General features: G+C 36.6%; 1 protein-coding gene across 5 annotated transcripts in view; it reads left to right on the forward strand.

Annotated features, from left to right (window-relative positions):
* The window catches only part of ZNF385B (zinc finger protein 385B), a 317,444-nt gene that overhangs the window by 284,650 nt on the left and 6,482 nt on the right, over positions 1–26,312 (forward strand). For all 5 annotated transcript variants that reach the window (XM_068543878.1, XM_068543879.1, XM_068543880.1 and 2 more), the window contains one exon: positions 977–1,139. In XM_068543878.1, the coding sequence (XP_068399979.1) occupies positions 977–1,139 (163 nt within the window). The remainder of the gene's footprint in view (positions 1–976; positions 1,140–26,312) is intronic.

Raw genomic sequence — 26,312 nt, forward strand, 5'->3', positions numbered from 1 at the left:
ATATATGTTTTAGTTTGTTTTTTACATATAATATATGTTTTGGTTTGTTTATATTTTCAGGGTCTATTAAAAATGAAATTGAAGCAAGTATACTTAGATTCTTTCGTTAATATGTTCATTGTACTAGATGCCAAAAAGATAAAATCCTTATTCTTTAGGCAGAGGGGAATTTTCCAAATGTCAGCTTATTGACTAAATGTTTTCTTGTTTGGCTGTAATTTGTTTTTGTCTTTTGAAAATTTTTAATATTCACTTGCCTTGATCGCTTTTCTTTCTTTTGATCTAGTACTGAAGTCACAGTTTCACCTATGCTTTTTGTATAAGTGAATGTAATACTAACTGCTTTGACTTCAGAATCACATCTGAGATCAGAAACAAGCATTGTCCCTACCTCCTTTGTGGCTAATATTGTCTATTCTTAGAACTGGAATCATCAAAATGACACATGAAGCGCTTGTAGATGACTCCAAAATGTAGTGCCATTTCCACTCACTAGCAGGTTGCTTTGTCACATCACTTGCTCTCAGAGCAGAGCCAAGAGGAACGTAGGTGCAGGGAAGACAGATTTGTAGCTGAAGGGAAACTAAACGGAGTGGCTGTGGAAGGACATGCCCGGGTAGGACACTCAAAGCGGCTTGCTGCCAGCCAAACGTTTGACAAGTAACCCTGATGGGCAGTGGTGGGAGGGCACTAATGACAAAGTTCACCTTCGCCCCAATTTTGTCCTGACCCTGTTGTCCACTCGTATAATGTCTGGTTTTGAAAGACACAGATCCTCTGTGTTGTATAGAAGGTTTCAATATGCAAAAAACTCTTAGATACCGGTCTACTATTCATTAAATGCCAAAAACATAGTGGAGTGCTGAGCTGTAAACGTCTGTGGTGCCTATGATTGAATGTATTTTTTCCTGCATGATCATCCATTGTGCTGTTTGTAAGTAGCAAAAAAATGAGCCTGATTTGTTCTCCTTTGTAGAGCCAGGCCGAGGCCCACTACAAAGGAAGTAAACATGCCAAGAAGGTCAAAGCACTAGAGGCAACGAAAAATAAACCCAAAATGGTTTCTTCCAAGGACAGCGCAAAGGCTAATCCCAGCTGCTCCATCACTCCAATCACAGGCAACAACTCTGACAAATCAGGTCAATGACACTTTTTGTTCTTTACATTCTTTGTGTTCCTCCTGGTCCTCTGGCCTCACCCCATCCTTCTCCCCTCCACTGTTGCATGTTACTCTCCATGATTTGTTTTTATAATGTTAATATGTTCCCTTCACAGGAAGGGTTATGTGTTTGCACGGAATCTAAGCATTTGATATGTTACCGTTCCATGTTGTTAAATATATACATTTAAGTATATATGTGTGTGTGTAAATATATATATAAGTATATATGCATGAAAATAAGTGGAGGCTTCTTGGTCACATTGTGTTTAGACAAAATCAAGAAATGGATCTAAAAGACTGAGTTTATTATTCCTCTCTATTCATTTTACATTTGGTTTTTGCTGTGGACTTTTTCAGTGAAGGAATCCTTAAATTTGTTTATTAACAGACATTTTCATATTTTCTTACCCCCGTCACAGGGAGTAGAAGGGCAAAAAGGTAAAGTTTTCTGAGAGAGCGGCATTATTAAGTGAATCTGGAAATGTGTTCAATAATAAGAGATTTTGATTCTTTAAGATCTTCATAGAGTTCTCCTCAGAGTAAGAACTTTATAAATTGGAAATGGGCTACTAGTGGAAGTGCCTCTTAAGCAGAGTATTTCATAGTTCCAGTGAATCAGCAGGTTTTCTGAGTAGGTTCAAACTGAATGATTCAGGGAGAAGAGAAAAAATTTATTTTTCCAGCAGGTATGTCATGAAATTGGGTGTTTAATAGGCTTTCACACATTCACATCTGCCCATCAGGACCCAAGATGGGTAAGTCACCCTGTTGTAGTGACTAACTGAGGAACAGTGCCTAGTAAGGGAAACTAAGAGAATAGATCCCTTTTTCTTATGTTTGATTCTCTCTTTAGGGACCTCTCTGTTGTTGGAAACACACAGACACACACTTCTCTTCTTATTCTCTTCTGCTTTCCAAGTCATTGTAGAATTAGAGGAAGAGACTTAAGAACGCTCTCCTGTGGTTGCCCAGGGCCTTCGGAGAAGCACAAATCCATTCGTAAGAGGAAGATTCAGAAAAGCCTTGTTAGACAAAGAGAGACTATGTAAGAAGCGACCACTATTGATGAGGTCCCATAGATGCTGGTTCCCAAGGCTCTGCAGCCTGGAATGAGTGAGCTGACCCAAATTTGGTGATAAAGGCTTTTGTTCTTCGTGCGATAGAATCACTAAATCATGTTATCTGGTGAACAGATAATAAATACTGACTTATTACATTGCACTTTTCCCCTTCTAAAGAACAAAGCCTTTTTACGTATATTAGCAAATTAATCTTTAACCCAGATCTATCAGATATTAAGGTCAAATATTATCTCCAGTTTATAAAATAGCAAACCAAGGCGAGGTCCACATTGCGGCCGTTATTTGCTCAAGGTTACCCAGTGTTTGGAAGAACAGGAGCCATCATCTCCTGACTTCCTGCCTAGTTTCATTTTCTGCAGGATATTGTTGCCTCTATGAAATAATACTCTGTCAGGTTTTATTACCTGAATTATGCTCTTTACCGACAGAAGTACTTATAAGCAAAATGATAAAACAGTGGAGGTTAGTGTCACTCCATTCTTGCAGCTTATTTTGTGTCTCGAGCTAATAGCACAGTGGGAAGGTACTGTAAGCATTCCTGCATTGGTATTGCATGTGCTCAATGCTCCTCTTAAGTTATATTATAATATATATTACTATTATTTGCAGATTGGGTTTGCTCTAGACATAGTAGATGAAATTAAAATTAAAGAGGGGAAAAAAGTGTTAAAAATGGAAATAGAAAAGGATTAATGAGAGAAGAATCAATGAAAGAACAGAAGATAATTAAAGGGAGAAGGAAAGGTGTAGAAGAAGAGGAAAGGAAGAGAAAAAAGTCAACAATTAGCGAGTAGACCCAAGAAAAGAGCAGTATAGAAATAGAAAATCCAAATAAAGGGGCTGGGTCAAAATCACAACATACCTTAAATCTACAAGATGCCCAATGAGCATGTTAACATAAAGTTCAATGACTCAAGACTTTTATTCTGACTCTCAAATGCTAGTGAATGCTCAAGTGAAAGAGACTTTACAAATAACTCTGTTTGGCTAGCGGGCAATAGAAACACACCAGGGTCAAGTACAGTAGTGGTATAAACAAGGAAAGAGAACTGAGATCTAGAAGAACCCTAGGAGATGAGAGTGGGGAGAGAGGAAAACAAATCTCAACCACAGAGTCCCTTTCCCAGTAGCTATGTGATGGTCCTTAATCCAGCATCCTCTGCTTCCTCTGCCACTTCCCTATCCACCCTGCAAAGTACCTATGGTCTAACAGTATTGACCTCAGTCACCATGTCCCTGTCCAGACTTGGACTAGAAGTAATGCAAACTACCTGTATTTGGCGTTACCTCATTTTTCCATGTTTCCTTACTCAAATCTGTATAAATTATTTGGCAATACATTGGTTAGGTCATTCAAATTACTTTTTTGTTTCTCCATATTTTAAGTATTAATGCTAATGAAATATTTAGTTCATCCTATTATATCTATAAAAGCAATACCAAAGCTGTTGAAAGATGGCACTATTTAAAAACAAAGTGGGTCGTATTTGCTAAATAGATATATGTTTTTTGGTCACTTTCAACTGAACGTCAGCTTTTAAGCAAGAATTCATGTGTTTTTTTCTTTCTTCTTTTTTTTTTTTCACACGTGTTTTATAGAATTTTCAAGTTAGAAAATTAGAAGTTTTGCCCAGATGGGAAATCTGGTCTAAACAATGTAATACATAACCAGTTGTTAACCACCTATTTCTAAATCCTTAAAAAGCTCCCACAGCTTTGTCAGAGTCATAAAATTTTTTGGTAACTTGTTTTGATTTCCTTTAAAACCCCATTTTAGAAGTTAGGAGACACGAAGACCAGTCCTTCATAAACAGTCTAGGTGGGATGTAGAGGGGAGGGAAGGGGAAGAACTGTGGTACTTAATTAACTGAAGTGTTTTATTTCAGACAACACTGCCTGTAAGGAGTCAGCCAAAAATTAGAGTAATAGTCACAGTGAAAAGTCATGGTTGATTGACAGTTCTTAAGAGACTGAAATTCCCTAGCACTGGTCTTTTTCTTCTGAATGAAGTGTTCCTATCAAGTGGGCTTAAGCAGTATCTATGTGATTCTGAGATAGTTGAGTGAAAAGTAAATATGTTAGTAACTTGATGTCTCAGCTACCAGATTTCAAAATCCAGGCATTCACAACATCCATAGGATTGACTAATTCAATTTCCATTCTCATACTTTAGCATCAGTAACTTAGCAAGAGTATTGTTCAATGAGGGCAAATCCTGAGGAACAGGAAATAGCCAGATGTTAAGGGAGGGAGCTTCTGGGAGTGCAGCATCCTGGGATTCACTGAACATCAGTCAAGGAAGAGTGTGATTTCAGAGTATCTGACAAGGAGCGTGTGAGCCACAGACGACCTCACTTTGCTCCTTGAGAGCACAGATTATTTATTCTAAGAAGTGGCCTAACAATCTTCCAAGAGCTATTGATAGAAAAGCCTTTTTACCTCCTATTTTAGCAACTGGGACAACCATTTTCTTATGATGCATTTGGAGACATAATTTAGATCATGTTGTAACTGGATCTGTGCAATACAAAGAAATTTGCTATAATGGAGCTATCAGATATAAAAAGTTTAGGGTATCATGGAAAGCTTTCTTTTTTTTTTTCTCTCAAGTCAGTAAACAAAATGAGTTTTAACTACAGTAACAGGAATTTCATTTATTATAAGAAGCTCTGACCACATGATTGAAAAAAAAATAAATATGTTTTATTTCAGGCAGGATAGCTGTCCTATTCACTTTTTAGAAGTTGGAGTAGAATTAAACGTAAAATCCAAAGAAATAGCTTTCTGGTCTCCTAGGATCTATCCCAGCTTTTAATGATGCATCAGTGGGAGTTCAAAACTTGGTAGGAAGGAGGAAAAAGGTGCTTTGGGAGAATTGGGATCAAGACACAGCAAGCATTAGGCAGCTTCAGGAAGATGGCTAGAACATGTTGGCCAGACACTGTACCTAAATTTCTCCCTAGAGTTCAAGTGTCATAATGCCATATGACACAACACTTCCCTGTGATAATATGCCCCATACATCAAGTTGAATGCTCTTTGTGACAGCACTTAACCACTCATAAGAAGCTCAAAACAAACAAACAAACAAAAAAACAGAGCCTTTGGAAGACCTTATTTCTTGAAAATAATAAAATGTTTTGATAATCAACCTAACGGTAAAATATTGTGATAGTCGAACTAATCATCCATATGTCTAGTCTTTAGCACAAGATTTTTTAAAATTAATTAGATATCAAGATGGGGAAAATACATTTGTAGCTCGAAGTATCCTATGGATAGCCATTGGCATAGCCATTTAGAGCTAAACAGCTTTTAATCAGTTGCTGTCTAAAAAGACGAAAGCAGATGGAATGATTCAAAATGCTATAGATATATTTATAAATGCAATTAAGAGCAAAGATGATGGAACCAGCATGTTCTGCTTAAAATATAACAATAGGAACACCTTGAATTTGTTCAGTTGATAAAATCCAGTCACATAAATGTTTTCGTATGACCCCCTCAACAACCCTGTGACCGGTAAGGCTGATATTAGTATCCCTCTTTCACATATGCACACAACAAACTGTATGTCCATTTATTCATTTAACAAATATGTATTATCTATACTTAGTAGTATAGTACATCTGTAACATTTTCCATTTCAAGCGTGCAACAATGAACAGAAAGACATGTTCTTGCCCTCAAGAGATTCCAAAAGAAAAATAATATATAGTCGCCACCTTCAAGCTGCTCCCAAAAATGTGGTAACAGTGAAGAGCCTGGGTCTTAGAAAGATTACATGGCTTGTGTGAGGCTTTAAATGGCTTGCACACTCATATCCCAGTATAGTCAGAGCAGGAACTCAGGGCTTCTTGTTCCATGAATATTCCACTGTTCCCCTTACTTCTAAGCTTCTCTGACTCAGAAGAGTAAATTCAAGTACAGTATCCCAATGGGAAAAGTCAGAAACCACTAACCCACTTTTTAAAGAATTAATGAGTAGGACTACATATTACTTTTAAATTGTTTTCTGACTGTTGATATTTTTCAGTAGGAGCTATGGCAGTGACAGGGTCATTGAGGCTTTGTTTTATTGATAATCCTTAGTTTCTGTGCAGTGTGTTGTCTGCATCATTTAACTGTAAGAGAACAAAGCTTTAGAAGTTACAGATATTTTCAAGGCCAAGTTTGAATGAAAACACTCATATCAGGTAAATGACACGAGTTCTCAAAGCTCCAGCTTGACAGCTGTAGACTTTATGTGACTAGAGCCAAACACACTCACTGAGATGGAGGTCAGCAGTGGGCAAAGGCATCACCAATATAGCAGAGCCTTGAACTGCCTCCTAAAGTGTCCAGTGGATTAACCTGAATGCTGTCCACATTTTCGGTAGCATTTTGAACCATCCCATCTAAAAGATTTCCACTGGGGACAGGGACATTGTTTTGTTTATCCCACACCCATGACTATACCATGGAGCCAGAGATGACAGTATCAGAAAAGACTTAAGAAGGAAGAAAAGAAGTGAGGATACCTCAAAACTCATTTTAGTTTTCAGCATAATGTGCTTTTGCGTGGCGGCCGTTCCTCAGGTGTGAACCTAGAGCAGTATCAACTAGTACATCAGTATGATTTGCCTGGAAAGGCTGCAGTTCAACTTTTTATGGTCATCCTGTTATGTTATGAATGTACATTTTTCAATTTTGTCAAAGAGGCTTTCTGCCAAAGATACAAATGGAGACCCTCGCCTCGTCATTTTTATGGGTTTCCCTGTGTGTTTCACAGTTTTTATGTGTTGTTACAAATGGGGCCAAGTTTCCCAAATGACAACTTCTCATTTCCACCGACTGCTGCAGGACTCCATTGATTAGCCAGCAAGGTCTTTGTAAATGCCTCTTTCCCCCATTTATGTCTCTAGCAACAGGACCTTGTGCTGTTGAGTAGAAGAAAATGATAGTTTTCTGCTTTGGCAACATCTGTCATTTATAGACCAGCGTCACCATAAATTTGGCATACATCTATCCAAATACAGGAGGCCAAGACTTAGTATCTCTCATAAAAATAATAGATTAACTATATTATGACAAACATCTTAAGTCTGAAATTCTGGGATACAATCATGTAGAACATAAATTGAGCTCCATCTGTCTAAAGAGAACAGACCATTATACTAAGGCTCATATTTCCATGAAATGTACATATATCATTAAGACTTTCAAAGTCAATTTAAAAAATGAAACTGCCTCCATCTTTGTCCATGCACCTTGAATTTGACAGCACCATCCTGCCAGGCAAGGCTGAAGATTCTTAGGTAGTTAAGTATTTGTCATCCTCTGGAAGGTAACTTCTGAAACTTTTGAGCATTTTATAGTGCTTTGAAGTAATACTGAGCATTCATTGTCAGGTTCTTCACTTCTGAAAGCTACTTCCCAGTGTTGCTCGAAGTAAGTGAACCATAAGTTGAGACTGACTTGTGATTTACTCCTCAGTAAATCTATTAACTTATGATTTACGAGGGATATGTTATAAACCATTCTAAAAAGCAAAACCTTGGATATCTCCTTTTAAGGCTTATATCGCTGTTGAAAATTTTTCTCATCTTCAAACATATTTCACTGATATTCATCTCTTTTGATTACATTTATTTACAGCCTTTCTGCATCAAATAGATATTGGAATATAAAAGGACTTCGTATGTACACTGAATAATTTTATAAATGCACAACCATAACTGCCCTTGAGATTTTAACAAAGGTTATTGCTTACATTTTTATGACGTTCAACTTATTTGCTTCAGGAAGAATTCTCTTACATTGACGTAATTTTTCTGAAATGAGTAGATGAAGAAATAGAACTACTCAGTAGATATTTGTAGATTCTTTGCAGAGCATTGGCACTCGGCACTTTTGGGGATTCTGGGCCCAATTCTGATGATGCTTATAGCCTAACACCACACAAATTTAACTCTATAATATAAAGCTTAAAGTGTTTTTCATAGAAACATTTCTAAAGTATTTTCCTCTTCCCTGACATCTTTCTCTGAGAATCAGGTTCACTGTCATGGACACCGGGCCTATCATTATGCAGTAACGGTTTGGTGCTCTCATTTCTATAGACCAGCATAACCCAATAAAACATTCTGTGGTGAAGAAAATGGTCTATAATCTTGGTTGTCCAACATGAGTGCCATGGGCCACACGTAGCTATTCGGCACTTGAATTGTGGTTTATGCTCCTGAGGAACTGAATATTTAATTTTATTTAATTTAAGTAACCACACATGGCTACCATATTGGACAGCAGATCTATAAACAGTGGTACTCTTTGCTCTTTTGACTAGCTATGATTCTAGAGAAGGCATTAAATTCTCTGAGCCTCTCTTTTCCCATTTGTAAAGTGGGAATGCCCTCCCTACAAAACAGCAGTGTTGCATAAATCAAATGAAATGATTGTGAAAGAGCTTTGCAAAGTGTAAAGCATAATTAAAGCAACTATTATTGATATTCTTACAGTTTGCCTGTTTGTTTTTGGTCCTCCTGTGGGGTCTTATTTCAGCTACCCCTTCTTGCTGATTTCAGTGAGAGGTGACAACTGCCGCTTGTGGTAGTCAGCTATCATCATCTTTCATTATGCTGTACCTAATATAGTATATTCAAGAAAACCAGATCCAAGCTTATTAGACTTATATGCAAAAAGTAACTTTAACAGCAGTACTACTAATAATTAATGTATATCATTATGTGCTTGATACCACTGTGCTAAACATTTTATATAGACTATCTTATTTAATTATAACAATCCTTTGATGGATACTAGAAAGTGAGACCTAGAGAGGGGAAATAATGGCTCAGAGTCATTCAGATGAAAAGCAGTTTCAAGGTCTCACCCAGGCAGTCCCTCGAATTCACTACCATGATATGCTGCCTTTAGATGAAGGTTCATGGGCTTTACTGCACATGTTTTTGAAAACTGTTTGAGATTCTTTTTCACTAGGTGACACTTCCAGAAGTCTGACATCTCAGAAAGGTGTGTTATTTCTTTCCCCATCCTATTTTACAACTGTTTTATTTTTTTAAAAATCAAGTTTTGAGTGGCTTTGGATAAAGATATATTAACTAAGGTAGGATTTTTGAGAGCACTTACCTACTTTGCATGTATAGCATAGTAGAAAGAGCATGAGCTTGATTCACTCCACCTCTCACTGACCATATAACCTTGACCAAGTAACGTTCGCTGACCTTCTATTTCCCCATCTATAAAATGGGAGAGTTGATATCTACCTCCCAGGGTTGTTGTCAGGAATGATGAACTAATAAATGTTCCTGGCTCACTGCCTATCACATAATAGACACTCAATAAATAGTAGCCATAAAAAGCAACCATTTATTCAAAGAAATTTCCAGACTCTTTCCTTTTGAATCTTTGATCATTTCATGCCATGCAACAGTTACATCCCTACACTTACATCCCTTTATGTGCTTGTTTTATTAGCTCATGGTAATTATTTGCATTTGTGTTTTCATTCCAGGACATTAGGACTTGATGATCCTGACTCTCCCAGTGGGGCATTTAAAGATGTGGAACGACCTTCTTGGTCTTCCTCACATTTTTGTGTAATGGAGGAAATGTCTTTCTACTCATTCTTCCACTGGCTAATGTATCTCATCCATTATGTCCCCTGCAGCTCCTGGTACTCCATCCTGCACACAGCAGTCACATAGTCAGCATATATTACATTAATATCATTAAGAGCAATTTAACAGGGGAAGCTCTGGTGCCCTCCCTAAAATATGGATAGGACAAGAAGACAGTGGTTAGCTCTCTTTCTTCATATTCAGTAAGATGGATGCCCCACCTCCTAGGTCAACACTCTGTTCTGTGTGTAGCTACAGTATTAAAACAAGGGACAACCCAACACATCTTTATTTGTTGAGGAAGAAAACTGGGTACTACCGTGAAGAAGCAGCCCTGCCTGGAGCCCGGGTTGGCTACGGAGATCAAAGGAGTAGGAGGGACGATGTAATCAGAATGAGAAACATGCCCCTGCTTGACAAGTCCCTGCTGGCTTGTCAGTAAATAAGGAGATATTTGTCAGCCCATACATTTTACTTCTAACATCTTGCAAAAAAAATTCTTAGTGTGCAAATTTTATTTTGTTTCTTGTATGGTATTAATTACTTCTCCTCTAGAAATTATGTTCTTTTTCTTTGAAATGTGAAATGACAGAATTCTTGTCACAATAGAGATTATTTTATTCCTTGCTTTCAAAAATTTGAACTTCGGTCAGAGTCTTATGATGATTTTTGCCCATTTAACTAGCAAAATGACCATATCTAAGTTAAAATAATTTGTCTTCCCAAGCACAGTATCTTTGTTCTTAGCTCTCTGTTAACAAATAAAATATTTTTACTCAATGTGGAAATTAATTAGTGTACTACATTTTGAGTTAAAGAAAAGTTATTTATTTTACTCTTTTCAAAAAAAATTTTACCCAGTTTTTGGACTAACCCATAGACTCAATGTTTAATATCCAGTAAAAAATTTTTTAAGTACTTTGAAAAATCATTAGCAGATGTTCTGTTTATATTATTTATGGCATTTTAAATGAGAACCCTTTTGGAAAACAACATCATAGAATAAACCAAGAACCATAAAAATGTTCATTCCATTAGACCAATTAATTCCTCTTCCTGTAATTTACATCAAGGAAATAATCCTAAATACAAAGCAAGAAAAATAAAATGATATACATGAAGACACTCATCACAACATTATTTGTATTAGGGAAAACTGAAAACAAGATGATCAATACTAGGGAAATTATTTAACTAAAGTACTTATACCCAATAGAATATTATGCAGCTTTAAAGTAAATAAAAGTAACAACATGAAACAAGAGTATAATACATTAAATCAAAAAGTTACAAAATATATTAAATCAAAAGTTACAAAATGGTTTGTTGGTACATGTATTTGTACATATTTATTGAGCCCCCTCTGGATAGGGGCTTAATAGCCCCCTCATGCTAGGCACTGGGTATATGATAGTGAACCAGGCAGACTTGGGCTTTGCCCTCATGAGAGCATATTGTCTGGAAGGGTAATACTGAACAAATGATGACAAGGTTGATGAAAAGAAGGGGACGCTGACCTAGTCTGGGAATGAAGGGAAGGCTTAAGCAGGGGATTTAAGCTCTCTCTACCTAGTGGGAAAAAAGATGTTAGCCAGGCAAACAAAGGCTCTGGTTTAGGGGTGGAGGGGAAGAGGATTCTCATCAGAAGGACCACTACTCCATACAACTTGAGATGTGAAAGACTGCCCTGTTTAAACACCTGAAGCAATGAAAGGACACTTGGGGACAAGAAAAGGAATTTAGGATGTTGGTAAGGAAGTGGTTGAAATGATGGCTAGGGACAGAAATGAAGGCAGAATGAAGTGATGGGTATAAACACAGAGATTCTTAACATCTTTTTGTGCCATGTATTCCTGTGGCTGACTAGTGAAGCCTATTCTCTGAATGGTGTTTTTACATCTGTAAAATGAAATTTATAGTTTTACAAAGAATTCCAACCAGTTGTCAATCTTTGTTATGATATGGTAATATAGCAATAATGCATTAAGTAAGATCTAACAGGTCTAATATCTGCCATAATTTTGAAGTGTTGACAAACATAAACAGTATTTTAACCTTTCTATAACAACTGTAATATCTGATGAAAATATCTGACTTCTATGGGTGACAAAGTTAAATGTACTACCAAGACTGCTGTAGTTTGTTGCCTTCATTTATAATTGAAGGGATATGATGAATTTCAGAGATAAATGAAAATATTTATATTTTTTTTATCATCCAAGTTCATGGATCCTGTGATCTCATGGACCCCTTGGAAGTCCACAGACCCCAGGTTAAAAACTCCTGTTTAGTGTGAGAGGATAATGGGTTTTTTTTTTTCTCTGTTCTCCATAGACTATGTTACTTGCATAATAGCTTCTTCTAATGACTTGATGAGGTTTATATACCTTGGGGCACAGGTAGGATGGGAAAGAAACTCATAGCCATTTGTTTTGTATTATAGTTGGGAGGCTCACAGGCTGCAATACAATGTCATATCTCTTTCTTGTTCAATTTCCTCATGGGCACAGCCAAAAGTCCCCATGTTGCAGTATCCGTAAGGGATCTAGCATGATGAGACACCCCAGGCAAACCCCTTTGGAGGCCCAGACCTCTTGAATTAATCTCACTTTTTAAAGGAGACTTTCTGTGGTCAACAGACTTTCTCCTGCAACCTGTCGGTCTTAAACGTAAAGCTGGCTTTGACAACTTTGCAATGAAGCAGCATGTTGAATTTAAGTACAAATGCTAGATTCGAAATGTAAAAGTATGATTGCCTTTTAGCAATATATTTTTAAAGGGTCAGTAGTTTTCTTATACCTGAGCAGTCCAGCCCCTGAATGTCTGCATAGTCTCATTAGGGCAGGCAGTACCCAGTTAGGTCCATAAAGAGTAAAAGCCCATCTCCCTATCTCCCTGGAAGCAGCCTGAGGCAATAAACTTGTTGGCTGACAGTAATTTTTAAAATATTTTCTCTATTAGATAAAGATATATTTTTTTAGATGAGAGACTCAGTTTCCTCAGTACCTCTCAGGCTGACCTTTCCATTGACGGTGTGAGCGTCACCCTGCCTGGAGCACCAAAGCTAAACCCTAAAGTCTGCATCTAGAGAGGAAGAAGGTGGGAGGAGCAGAACTCAAATGTTTCCCTTGTACCTTGTGAATGTTTCCTCTGTGAAGGGCCATTAGTTTAGAAGAAAAAGAACCTGCTCTTCATTCCACCTAGAAAATTAGTTTTTAATCTTATTCCTGGCTTGTGAATCGCTACTGGACCTACACCCTGAGGGATTTGATTTGAGTGACATGAGTTACTTATTCTATTTTCCATAATAAAGCTGCCTCAGAAATAACTGTTTTTCATCTCTTGGTGACAAATCAGAAAAGGGGCAATTTTTCAACCTGAAGAAGTTGAAATATGATTTCTCTATTGTACAAGTCAAATGGCTGGAAAACTATACAAAATAGGAGAAAACTGTTCATTAGATTCAAGCTCTAGCGAACAAGCCCTCTTTTGTGCTTGCTTAGAAGTGACAAGTTCACTAATGTCAGTGCCAGCTCACGGATACAGAGTGTAGGCTGCCAGTTTCCAACATGGAGATATTTGGAGATGCCACTGTTTTATCCGAGTGTGAGACTGGCAGCTTCTGCTCTCCAACAAAGTGGCACAAGGGACAATGGGGCAGTTGTCATGTGGTACTCAGACAAGGAGGGTAATGACTGTCATTTCACTGGGCCACAAAATCACTGCAGGGTATAGCCCAATGGTGAGAATCTGATTGACTTAGGCTTTCATATGGAAAGGGCAGGGATACCCTAGGTCAGGATTGAGACTGGCAGAAAATTACAGCACAGGACCTGTTTTGAACTTACGAAATTAGTTACCTGACTTTCATGGGTCCTAAGTTACTTAAAATAAATAAGCTTTCTTGTTTTTTTAACATAAGGGCATACAGATTCTGATTCAGTAGAGTCACTTTCATTTATAGATAATTTCCCCTGCTTCCAAGATTAGTCTGAAGGCCAAGGTATGAAAATTAGACATCAACATAGTTAATTAGGAATTAGCAAGCTTCATGGTGATAAACCATGCTTGCAGAGACAGGGTTTCTGGAATTTAGCTAGAGGCATGGTAACATGGCATTGGATGGGAAGGGCCCACCAGCATCAAATTGGCCCAATGTATAATATTTTAGTGCTCTGAGAATTTCAAAAACTAGCTTTAATTTCCATGTCGGTCCTTGACTTCTTGATGTTTCTGGGATTGTCATGCAAGTCCTTTGCTTTGTTTTCCACATCTGCAAAATGGCATAAGCCATATAGAGAATTCTTTCCATTTCCAAAGTGGTCCAGCAATTCACCCTCAAGTGGGGCATTGAGATCAAACATTTTCCAACAAGAAGTCCTGTGACTATCAAAGCAAGTGAGCTGAATAGCAGGTGTTGTGAGATAAGTCAGACAATACTATACTATGTGGGTAACCCTTGGGGACACTTAGAATTACATCAAGTCTAAATGAGGCATCTAGTTGGAGGAGGCCTAAATGGATGATTAAAGGACTTCCAGTATACTGGCTCAGTCTCAGGCCACCTGCTAAAGTTTATGTGCCTTGGGGATTTGGGTTGGTCATGAGTGGTATCATCACTAAGGTACAAAGCCTGCATAATGACACCTTCAGTGATGGACATCTGTTATCCAAAGGATGGGGAAAATTAAATAATACCACAAGACATAGTACTTGGAATTTCTTGTAGAACATTATTGCATAAATATATCGATTGTGTAATTGTTGATAACTCAGATGAATATAGTACGATGTAATTTGTTACTGACTGCTTACAACATTGGTCAGGTGGGTTGTTGGGCTACAAACCTCTGATGAGTTTCCAAACATAAAACCCATGAGAAACATTGCCAGAGACCAGGACATCAGTTAAGTTGCAAAGAGGACTGGCTATACTTTTGTGATATTTGTGTTTTCACATATACTTTAGATTTTCTGGCAAAGGTACATGCTTAATATTTATATGTAAGTTTGTATAGGATTCTTAGTAAAGGAGATAATGAAATCCATAGATTTGTTCATTTTATCAAACCTCAAAATAGTGGACCTGGCAAAAAGGAATGTGTTTGTTGTTATGCCTCTGTCCTAGTACACTTCAAGGAGATGTCATTCTTAAGAGAATTGTTTCAACCTCAAAAGACATTAAATATTGATTGCTTGCATATATATATATATATATATATATATATATATATATATATATATATATATACGTATGTATATGTGTATATATATATATACACATATATATACGTATATATATATATATACAATCTTTGGAAACAATAATACAAGTATTTTACATAATCAACAGATGAAATGTATTTATCTGTTCTATCTATATTCATTTTACTAGTTATGATTCAGCTATTAACAGTGAATTTTTCTAGTATTTTTACTTGTGAGGTTAGAAAGCACTGCAATGAATTGAACATTCCTTATTTCAACAAATGTATTGCCCACCTATGGTTTTCTGTATACTGGGCCCCAAATTGAATTAAGATATTTTTCTAAGATGCAAGAATATCTCTATCCTGGTAATAAATTACCAAGATAAAATGTGTGAAAGTTTGAAAAAATTATAGTTAATGTAAGATCAAAATATAATTATATGAAAGGGATTATTGAGAACATAGAGCAGGGAAAAGAGGGGGAAAGACTTAGAGAGTAGAGTAGAAGTAACAAAACCTATAAAGAAGTTTTATGATAATCCAGGGAGAATAAATGAGGGCCCGAAGTGAGGCAGTGGGCACATGGTAGATGCTGAATAAATGTCTGCTGGATGAAAATGTGAATAAGACTGATAGAAGAGGTATTTAGAAGATAGTATCAATAAACTTTGGTCATTCATTAAATGTAGAAGGAGGGAAGAATAAAAGAGGGAAGAATTCAAGAGTCTTTGCTGACAATTCTATTATACAACTGTAATGTCATCAGTTGATATGGGGACTGCTTGGATGGGTCCCTATGTGGAGCAGCTTATCCATTCAGTATCAGGCATGTTGAGTTTGAAATACCCAGGAAATATCTAGAAACAGATGTCCCACAGACTGTTAGGGAAAAGGGGGTCTTGAGTCTGTGAGGAAGGTAGAGATTTCACCTGTGGATTTAGGAATCTATGTCAATGTTGTAGAGGAAGTCATTGGAGTGAATTAGATCACATAATGCTCAAAAAGAGGACAAGAAGTGACCTTGAGGAATGCCAACATTTAGGGGCAGACAGAAGAATAGGAGCTGTTGAACAGGTCCTGGAATGAGCTGTTCTTGAGGCTGAAGGAGAACCAGGCAAGGGCAGAGTTTTGGACATCAAGTGGGGAGAGCATTTCAGGAAGGAACTTGTGCCCAGTGCAAGAGAAGACTGAAGAGAGACCCCTGGATTTTGCAGGAGGGTAAGGATGGACAGGAAGAGAGGAAGTGGAAAGAGCCACCTCACAGGACCACTTCAAGTTCAGCGCCAAAGAGAAGGCAAATGGAAAGTTCTAGGAGTGAACCAAGTTAGGGAAAGACTTTGGAACATGGAAGTTTTAGCATTTTGTAAACAGAAAGAACCCCGTAGAAACAAAGTAGTTAGAGCTATAGGAAAGATAGACAAGATTTAAAAGATAGAGAGTCCAGGTGGAAGCAGATACCTTTTCCTCAGAGATGCAAACAAAATAGGTACAGAGGGAAGAGACTGTAACTTCAGTGGTAAACTCATCGAGCTTCCCCATTTCTTTCAGAAATAGGAGACCAGAAGAACCTAGTGGCAAGACAGGAATAAAGACACAGACCTACTAGAGAATGGACTTGAGGATATGGGGAGGGGGAAGGATAAGCTGGGACGAAGTGAGAGAGTGGCATGGACATATATACACTACCAAATGTAAAATAGATAGCTAGTGGGAAGCAGCAGCATAGCACAGGGAGATCAGCTCAGTGCTTTGTGACCACCTAGAGGGGTGGGATAGGGAGGGTGGGAGGGAGGGGGACGCAAGAGGGAAGAGATATGGGAACATATGTATATGTATAACTGATTCACTTTGTTATAAAGCAGAAACTAACACACCATTGTAAAGCAATTATACTCCAATAAAGATGTTAAAAAAAAAAAAAAAGAAAAGAAATAGGAGACCAGACATTTGCTCATGAGAGATTTGCAGTATTAATAGAGGACTTAAGAAAAAGGGTAAAGCTTCCATGGGGAAGCTGACTGACTGTGTATATTTCCCTTATAGTATCACTGTTTTCCCACTTGTCTGATTTATTGACCTGTTCTCCAGGTATATAATTTTTTCACTGTATATGTTTCTAATTAAGCAAATCTAATCTGTAAGTTTACAGAATTTAAAAATAAGTGTGTGTGGTTATTGCATTACCAAAAGAGCTCTGCTTTCAAAAACATCTCTTAAATGGTGCATTCAAATTACTACTAAATTTTCCAAGATCTTTTTGCATATCACCTTCCAAGAAAACATCTAATAAATAAAGGGAGGCAAACTATCTGTTATAATCTGAACATTATCTGCAATGTAGTTCTTTTCTTCCTACTCTTTTAACAGGTGCAGTCCTGTTAGACTACAAATGAATCCTCCTTTCTTTGTGCATCCACTGATATAGCGATGATGCTCTAGCATCCATACATCTCTAATTACATTTTGTTTTGCAAAGAACTCCAAGGTACCAAACAGGCTTATTCATCTTGCAGCTCATGTGCTGCTGCTTTATTTTGCCCCTGCAAATCCATTACCTATCTTAGTAGAATTCTACCTTAAACTTTAAAATATCTGTCATCAGTTAGTGGTTTCTATCACTTGTACTGTGTCAAAGTGTAGATAAGGAGGAGACAAGTGAAGCAAAGGCTTAAGAAGTCTTCTGCAGCACACGAGTTGACATACATACAGGTTTGCAGTGTTTCTTTGTCTGGTGCAGAGCCCCATGGGCTTTTCAGCTTCATTCCTCGCAAGACCACGCTAAGAAAGTAGGTCCTCTGGGGACTTCCCTGGTGTTCCAGTGGTTAAGAATCTGCCTTCCAATGCAGGGGACGCGGGTTCGATCCCTGGTCAGGGAACTAAGATCCCACGTGCCACTGGGCAACTAAGCCTGTGCGCTCTAGAGCCCACGTGCCACAACTACAGAACCCACACGCCACAACTAGAGAGAAGCCCGCACACCTCAACGGAAAGATCCCGAGTGCAGCAACTGAAGACCCTAAAAAAATAATAATAGTAGTAGATTAAAAAAAAAAAAAGGTAGGTAGGTCCTCTGACTGACACCCATTAATTTCTCATTACTGAGAAAGTAGGAAGATAAAGCAGAAGAGAATGATTTCAGAATTCCGCATCAAAGTGAACTAACTTGCTCTAATGAGTGTTGAGCAGTAATCTGGGCATTGCCTTGTTTTTTGAAATAATAATGAGATGCTAGACAAGGTGCTTGCGAAAACAGGAAAGAATATGACCAGCAGTCCTTTCACTGCGTGTCTCTGTTGCCTAATCCTTTTAGTACAATACTAAGTATAAAAAGGAAAATTATTGTAAAAACTGACAAGCAGTATCCTTCAGTGACCTCAGAAAGCACAAAGTATGATTCTCTTGAAATTGTAGCCTTGGTTTCCTGAGCACTTTTCTCAAGTTTTGGAACTCTTTGATATTCTGGAACGCTTATCTTGGAAAGACGTTGGTAGGTGACAGTGAACAAGGCTCATAGCTTTTCGAAAACTCTCTGACAAATGGTAGATGATTACACAATAAACAGAAAACCTGTTGCATTTTCACTGAAAGCAAAATACACATATTAAAACTCTATTCAAAATTTATGTCTTTTAAAATCATAATGATAAAAATAATATGCAAATGAATGAATAATATTGCTCCTAAAAAATTAAAAATTTTAATCATTGCTTTAGGGCCTGGGGTGTGAGCTCAGATTGTCCAGTTGTGGTGATTTACTTGTAAAGACTGGTACACATTTTTTTTTCAGTCAAAAGACACGGATTTAGATATCCACAGCCCCTGAGTATGGAACAGAACCCATGACCTTGATCTCATTAGCATTAACCGTGAGTCACTTGAGCTTAGGCCCCCAAGCTATTACCTTTCATTGTGTCATCCACCTGAAGCCCTTGCCTCACCTTTACGATCTTCTTGGTTCTTAGAGCCCAAGGAGAAAATGGTAGTATTTGGCACGTTTTCAGATTAAGGCACCAATCACTTGAGTCACTTGCTTGAGGTTTATTAGTCAGGAATGGAATTAGGCATAGCCAAGTTTTCCTGGCTGACAGACCAGGAAGTTTGGTTACCATCCTAAATACCATTATCTCTAATCTCAGTGAATGATACCACCACCATTCACCAAGTGTTCATGGCAAAACCTTGGTAGTAATCCTTGATTCCTCTCTTTCTCTGATACCCCACATCTAATCAGTCGGTAAGTCTGGTTGTTTCTACCCACAAATATATCCTGAATGTACTGCTCAGTTTTCTACTACCACCCTGGTCCAAGCCACCATCGGCTCCCTGTGGACAGCTACATTAGGCTCCAAACTCATCTCCATGTGGTTATTCTTGCACAAGCTCTTCTCCACATAGCAGTCAAAATGATCTTATGAAAACGTGACTCAGATCACCTCTCTCTCCTCCCTCAGAAATCTCAGAAATCACAGATTACATCCAGATTTCTCTCATGCTTTACCAGACTGTATGTGATCTCACCCCTGGTCAGCTCCTTCACCTCACAGCCTGCATTCACCCTCTTCCCACTCACCTTGATCTTGCTTGTTTCATTTCAAGGTTTTTGTACTTGCTATGCTTTCTTCCTGGAATGCTCTTCTTCCCAGAATTCCTGTTATTTCATTCAAGTGTCTGTCAAATATTACCTCTTCAGACAGGCTTGAACTGACTCTATTACCATACCATGCTTTATTTTTCTTCTTAACACACTTAATACGATGAGACTATATATATATATATATATACACACACACACACATATATGCATATATATGTATGTGTTACACACATATATACATATATATCATATATGTATATATATGATATATACATATATGTATATATTATACACATATATTTTATATATAATTTTATGATTATATATAATATGTAAAATATAAACATGTTTTATACATGCTTATATATATTTAACATATTTTATAAATGTATATATAACAAAAGCATATGTGTATATGTGTAAATATACATATATACTTTTCTGCCTTTCCCACTAGATAATTAATTTCATTGAGTCAAAGATTTGGTATATATTATACACATATATTTTCACCTCTAACTTCAGAGCCTAGAATAGTGTATACCACATCACAGGTATGCAATAATTATTAAATTTGTTGCATAGATAGATGGTTATTTGCTTATGATATATTCTTAGATGGGACTTACTTGGTGAAATGGTATGAACTTCACATATGTCTCAGAATGGTTATGCTGCTTTACACTCCCGTCAAGCAGGTGCTCTATCTTATCTTCCCCTCGCTTACAATTTTTAAATCTTTGCCATTTCTCAGTGGCAGAAAATGATATCTTTTAGTAGTTGTAATTTGTACAGCTTGATAAGTCAAGACATGTGTTATCAAAAGCAAAAATGCAAGGAAATTTTTACTTCACATAGAGAATCAGAGACCTTCTTTGTTGGGAAATTAGCCAAGAAGTGAGAACTCAAAGAAAAAACACCTAAGCAAATTTTTGCTTGAAATGCCTTCTTTAAAAGCTACTGTCTTTTGCTTTCCTAGGTTACATGCAAAGTTGCAACCTTAAAGAAACTGTATTAAAACATTTATTTGTCTGGTTCTCAGCAAGTTTTGCCTATAATGTGCTATGCTTTGCATGGCATCATTTAACAAAGATATACAAAGATAATACCATCCACTCAGCTTTATTCAACAGTGTCAGGCCTTCAAGAAAGTGTTACTGAGATAGAGCATTCTTAGTCTCTACTCCCCAAAACAGAAGAGCAGTAAGAAGCACCGGCTCAGGATTCAGAAGACTGTATTTGAATCCATGCTCTACCATTTAGTAATTCAGTGACCTGTGGGAATTAACTTAATCTGTCCAAGCCTTGGTTGTTTTTCTTTTTGAACAATTGTAGTTACAATACATTTTGAGAGAGAAAAGCATACCACTACCTGGGAGATGATTTGTAACACATGTATGTGACAAAGGACTCTTGTTTGGACTATATAAAGAATTCCTATAAATCAATAAGAAAAAAGCTGAGAATCTACTTTTTAAAAAATGGGCTAAAGATTTGACCAAGCACTTCACAAAAGACGATATACAATTAGCCTATAAAAATATGCAAAGGTGTTCCATATCATTAGTCATTAGGGAAATACAAATTAAAACCAAAAGAAGGTTGGTTGAACCACCACAACTCCACCAGAACTGCTAAAATCAAAAGGACTGAAAACACTGATACTATTTGTTAGAGCAAATGTGGAACAATTGGTATTCTCACACATTGCTGGTAGAAATATAAATCAGTACTACCATTTTGGAAAACTCTTCAGAATCTACTAAAGATATATATATCTATATAGACATAGATATAGATAACATAAATGAGTATCTATGTCTACCAAAAACATGTATAAGAATATTTATAGTAGCATTACTCAATATAGCAAAAACTGAAAACTGAAACATTTCAAATGCTCATCAGTAGTAAAGTAGATAAATAAATTGTGGCATAGTCATACAATGTATACTATCCAGCCATTAGGAAAAATACAAACTTCTATGTGCAACAATATGGGTGAATCTCATAGACATAATGTTGTGTGAAAGAAGCCAGGCATAAAATAATATATACTGGGTGATTCCATTTATATGAAGTTCAAAAATAGGCAAAACTGATCTAAATTGATAGAGATAAGAATGGTGGTTATCTTTGAGGAGAGGGGGAGTATCAACTGATTGGGGGCTCAATGGAGCCTTCTAGGGTGGTAGAAACATTCTATATCTTTATATCTTATATATCAATATCTTATATTTTCTTTATATCTATGTTTACACAAATGTATACCTATGTATAAATTCATTAAAATTTATGTACCTTACAGTATATAAGTTATACCTCAATAAGAAAGAAATAAAAAGGTACAGATAGTAAAATGTCTACCTCATTAGAGTGTATGAAAAACAAGGGAGATAATGAATATAAGTTCTTACCATACTGCTTGGTCTATAGTGCATATTCAATTAGTGTCAGCTATTAACTTGTGATTATTATTGCTGCTTTTACTATCACTCTAAGATATAACTGCCTGGAGCAGCTATTCGGCCATTTTTTTTGTTCTATATAAAAGCAAACTTCTTGAAATAAGGATCAAGCCCCTGAATTCAGCTTCTAAGAACCATGCTCCAACCAACTTAACAGTATTAGTTGTGTATACAGACGTAGAAAACAAACTAATGGTTACCAAAGGGAAAAGGGGGGATAAACTAGGAGTTTGAGATTAACATATACACACTACTATATGTAAAATAGATAACCAATGAGGACCTACTGTCCAGCACAAGGAACTATACTCAATATTTTGTAATAACCTATAAGGGAAAAGAATCTGAAAAGGAATAGATATATATGTATGTATGACTGAATCAGTTTGCTGGACACCTGAAATTAACACAACATTGTAAATCAACTATACTTGAATAGAATACACACACACACATATATATATTAGTTGTGTATAAAAGGAAGCTTGTTATTATGGTAAAGTTTACTTATCTAGTGTAAAAATTTTAACTTCCAAAAATGCATTTAGTTCAAGAGTTTTGTTCCCTTTTAGAATTAAGAATTTTTTAAAAAATTACTTTGAAACACAAATCATCATTAATCTTATGAAAAGGTATTCAAATCTGTTTAGTATAAAAATAAATGTAAATCAAACTGGCAGTGAGATACTGTATTACATCTGTCAGATTGGCAAAAACAATGGACGTTTAGGCTGGTAAAGGTACAGGGAAGCCAGCAATCTCTTACAAAGCTCTAAGAGTATTAACTTGTATAACCATCTGTAGGGCAATTTGGCAATGTGCATCACAAGCTCAAAAATGTACATGCTTTCTGACCCAGCAATTTCTCCTCAAAGTTTAGGTCCTGAGGAAACTATCAGGCAAGTGTACAGAGATGTCTGTACACAATGCTGTTTATATAAATGGTTTATTGAATATATGTGAATTCAGCAGAGTACAAATATGATTGCCTAGATACTCTGTTGAATCTTCCTTTCTCATTCCTCAAAGACACTGTCAGACATCAGAAAGTCCGGTCTTATTAGAAACTTTAGGCTCTTACCCAGTTGCATACTCCCTTCCTCCTGGCTCAGGTTGGACCACGGGAAGAGGCATAACCCGCCCTTTCTTTCTTCCCCATCATATCATTTCTGATTCTTGCCCTTTCCAATTTTTAGGGATAGGAGAAGTAATTGGAAGGGGGGAGGGCAAATGTTGTTGTACATAAGAACTATCATTGATGCCTTCTGCATGGTAGGTGTCCAGATGCTTCTCAAGGACCATGTGTAAGGTCTTCATGTGGTTCCTCCAGTCCTTCCTCAGTCCCCACCACTCCTCAGGCTCTTGCTGCCAGGGTCCTGGTCATCAGCCTTCTTGTGTCTGTACCAATAACATGGTTCAAGCCTGGCCACCTTTCAAGATGTCCTGTTGACCCAAAGAAAACCCATTCAGCCATGCCAAACTGAGGTTGCAGGTTCTTTGAGTTCTAACCATTCCCAGCCCCATCTCTCTCCAACCTTCCTTTCCTCTACCTCACCTAGTATGAGGGGCAGATCACCAAGGCCTGAAGTTGTCTGACGGGGGAATGAAATGGAGGCAATAGAAGTCCCACTCAGTATCTTTTTAACATTAGTAAAAGTGCAAACCAGAAATAACCCAAACATCAAAAGATTTGTTGAATAAATTATAGTACAGCCATATAAGTAAATATCATTTGGTTTTATAAATCATGATCCAATTCTATCTACATTTATTGACATGGAAAGATATTCTTGATTTATTTCTAAACAACAAATGTTAGTTACAGAATATTATGTTTCTGTCTATTCATATATACTGTTGTTTAAAAAATAGTGTGGAGTAATAGATATCAAAACATAATCATTCCAGGTCAAGGATTGGCAAACTACTACCTGCAGGCTAAGTCTAGCCTGCTGCCTATTTTTTGTAAAAAGATTTTATTGAATCACATGTGCAAGTAGCTGCTTTCCTACTGTAATACCAAAGTTCAGTACAAAGTTGAAACAGAGACAGTATGGCGTACAAAGCCCACTATATTTACCATCTGGTGCTTTGCAGAAAAAGTTTGTTGACTTTTATTTTAGATGATAGAATCATGGGTGATTTTAATTTTTTTAAATGTTTGTCTGACTTTATTTTCTATTCAAGCATAAGTTTATTGTGTAAAATATGTATCTGTTAGTAAACTGTTGAAACCTGATTAGAAAAGACTTCTTATATTGATAACATTAAATCAAGAGTAAACTTCATAAGTGAAATCAAAATTTGATTATAGCTTCCAAAGTTCTACTTCAAAATAAGATCTATGATGTGGTTAGAATATTATTTTAATTGTTTTTAAAGTTAAGACCTATGAATGGACATGACTCTTCTGTTTACCAACAGGATTAGTTTCTGAAAACTGCTTTCAGACTTCTGGCATGTTCTTTTCATCTTCTGTGTTAGGGTATTAGTGCTCTGAGGCTGTATTTGAGTGAAATAGTGCTAAAAGCTGGGTTAATCTGAGTAAAATTTTTGGAGTAAAAAATAAGAGTGACACATAAATATTGAAAGTGGACTTCCTTCACCTGGTTTATCAACTGGATATGAAAACAGTTCCAAAAAGAGAGATTTTCAAAATGTTTAGCGCTTTGGAAAATAAGTGAGTCAGAGTGGGACCTCCCAAGAAGGCTACTTTGAAGAACTAAATTCACTTGGATGAATAAATTATGGATATTTGTTACAAAGGGAAATTCTGATGTAGCTTAGCAAATTTTGCTTCAATATCCTGTCGGATAAAACCTTAGAAAAGGTGTTTGAGTAATCAGGAAATAATTAAGACTCTCAGAAGACCTGCTAATTAACATTAGGTGAGGGAATACTTGAAAATGGAATTCATATTAACCAGAAGTTCCAGATGACATGCATCTTTATTAAAAGAAACAGAAGTAAACAGTACATTAATTAAACTTCCAAATACACAAAATAAAAAGGCTTTAAAAATGCCACTAAGGGAAGCGAAATAATATAATGGACTTTGATAAAAATATCAAACAATTAAAATGAGAAATAATAAAATTAGGCTTTGATGCTTATAAGTTTACAGATCCAGAAAGAATGACACAATTTAAATAAATTATTGCATCAGGGACTTTCCTGATTTTAGGATCAGTCTTATTGACTATCTAGTATCAATCCAGTAGCAGAATTACCTGCATATGATGGAGCCATTTACACATTTCCAAAGTCAAAATACGTTCCTAATATTCTCAAAGATTAAGACTCTGACCTATCCAGGGCATAAAAACTAAAACATAATTTATCTAAATGTTAAATCATGTAAATCTTAATCACTCCACACCTCTTAATATTTTTTAAAAGGAAACCAGCTACCCTTAGTATCTACTTTATTAGTTTTAAAATATTCTCTGCCTTCTGACACTGTCAGTCCATCTTTATAATAGTATCTCCCATTACACCTGTTGCCATCTTCTATCCTCACCTACCAGGTATTCACCAGCAAACCCCAAGCTTTCTAACACCTAAGCATTTCCTCACATGTCCACTTCTAGCCATTCACTTCCTACTCCTTTTCACCCTATTCTATACTTATCTAAATCTGATCTTCAAAACCCGTCTTCAAAACCTAGACAGAATGCTACTTCCTTTATGAAAAATGTCTTTCTTCCTAACCAAAGGTAATTACTTCCAATTCTATGCTCTCATGCCTCTTGCCAGTTTCTATAATAAATCAGAGATATCTGAATGACCATCCATTTCCTCTGCTAAACTATTACTTTCTTAAAGTCTACACCTACTTTATTTACTATCCTCTTCGGTGTCTAGCACATTGTCAGCAATTAGCATATTATTAATATGCATTTGTTAATGAGTAAATGACCTCTTTTGAAAAGGAGATGTAAAAAGGAAATCTGTGTATTTTTTCTTAAAGAAATAGGGATATAGAGAAAAAGATACAATTCTGTCGTCTTCTCAATGTAACCTGAATCAGATGATTGTTGAATAGTGTAGGTATTTTCATTTAAGGCAAATATGCTTTAAAACTAAACTATAATAGTAAAACAAAGCAACAGCTTTTTCACATCTCCAGGTGAATAATGTATGCCTTTTATAATGTTAATGCCATACGAAGTCCTCT

The sequence above is a fragment of the Eschrichtius robustus genome, chromosome 5 (genome assembly GCF_028021215.1).
Source record: "Eschrichtius robustus isolate mEscRob2 chromosome 5, mEscRob2.pri, whole genome shotgun sequence".
In the NCBI taxonomy this organism is placed as follows: domain Eukaryota; kingdom Metazoa; phylum Chordata; class Mammalia; order Artiodactyla; family Eschrichtiidae; genus Eschrichtius; species Eschrichtius robustus.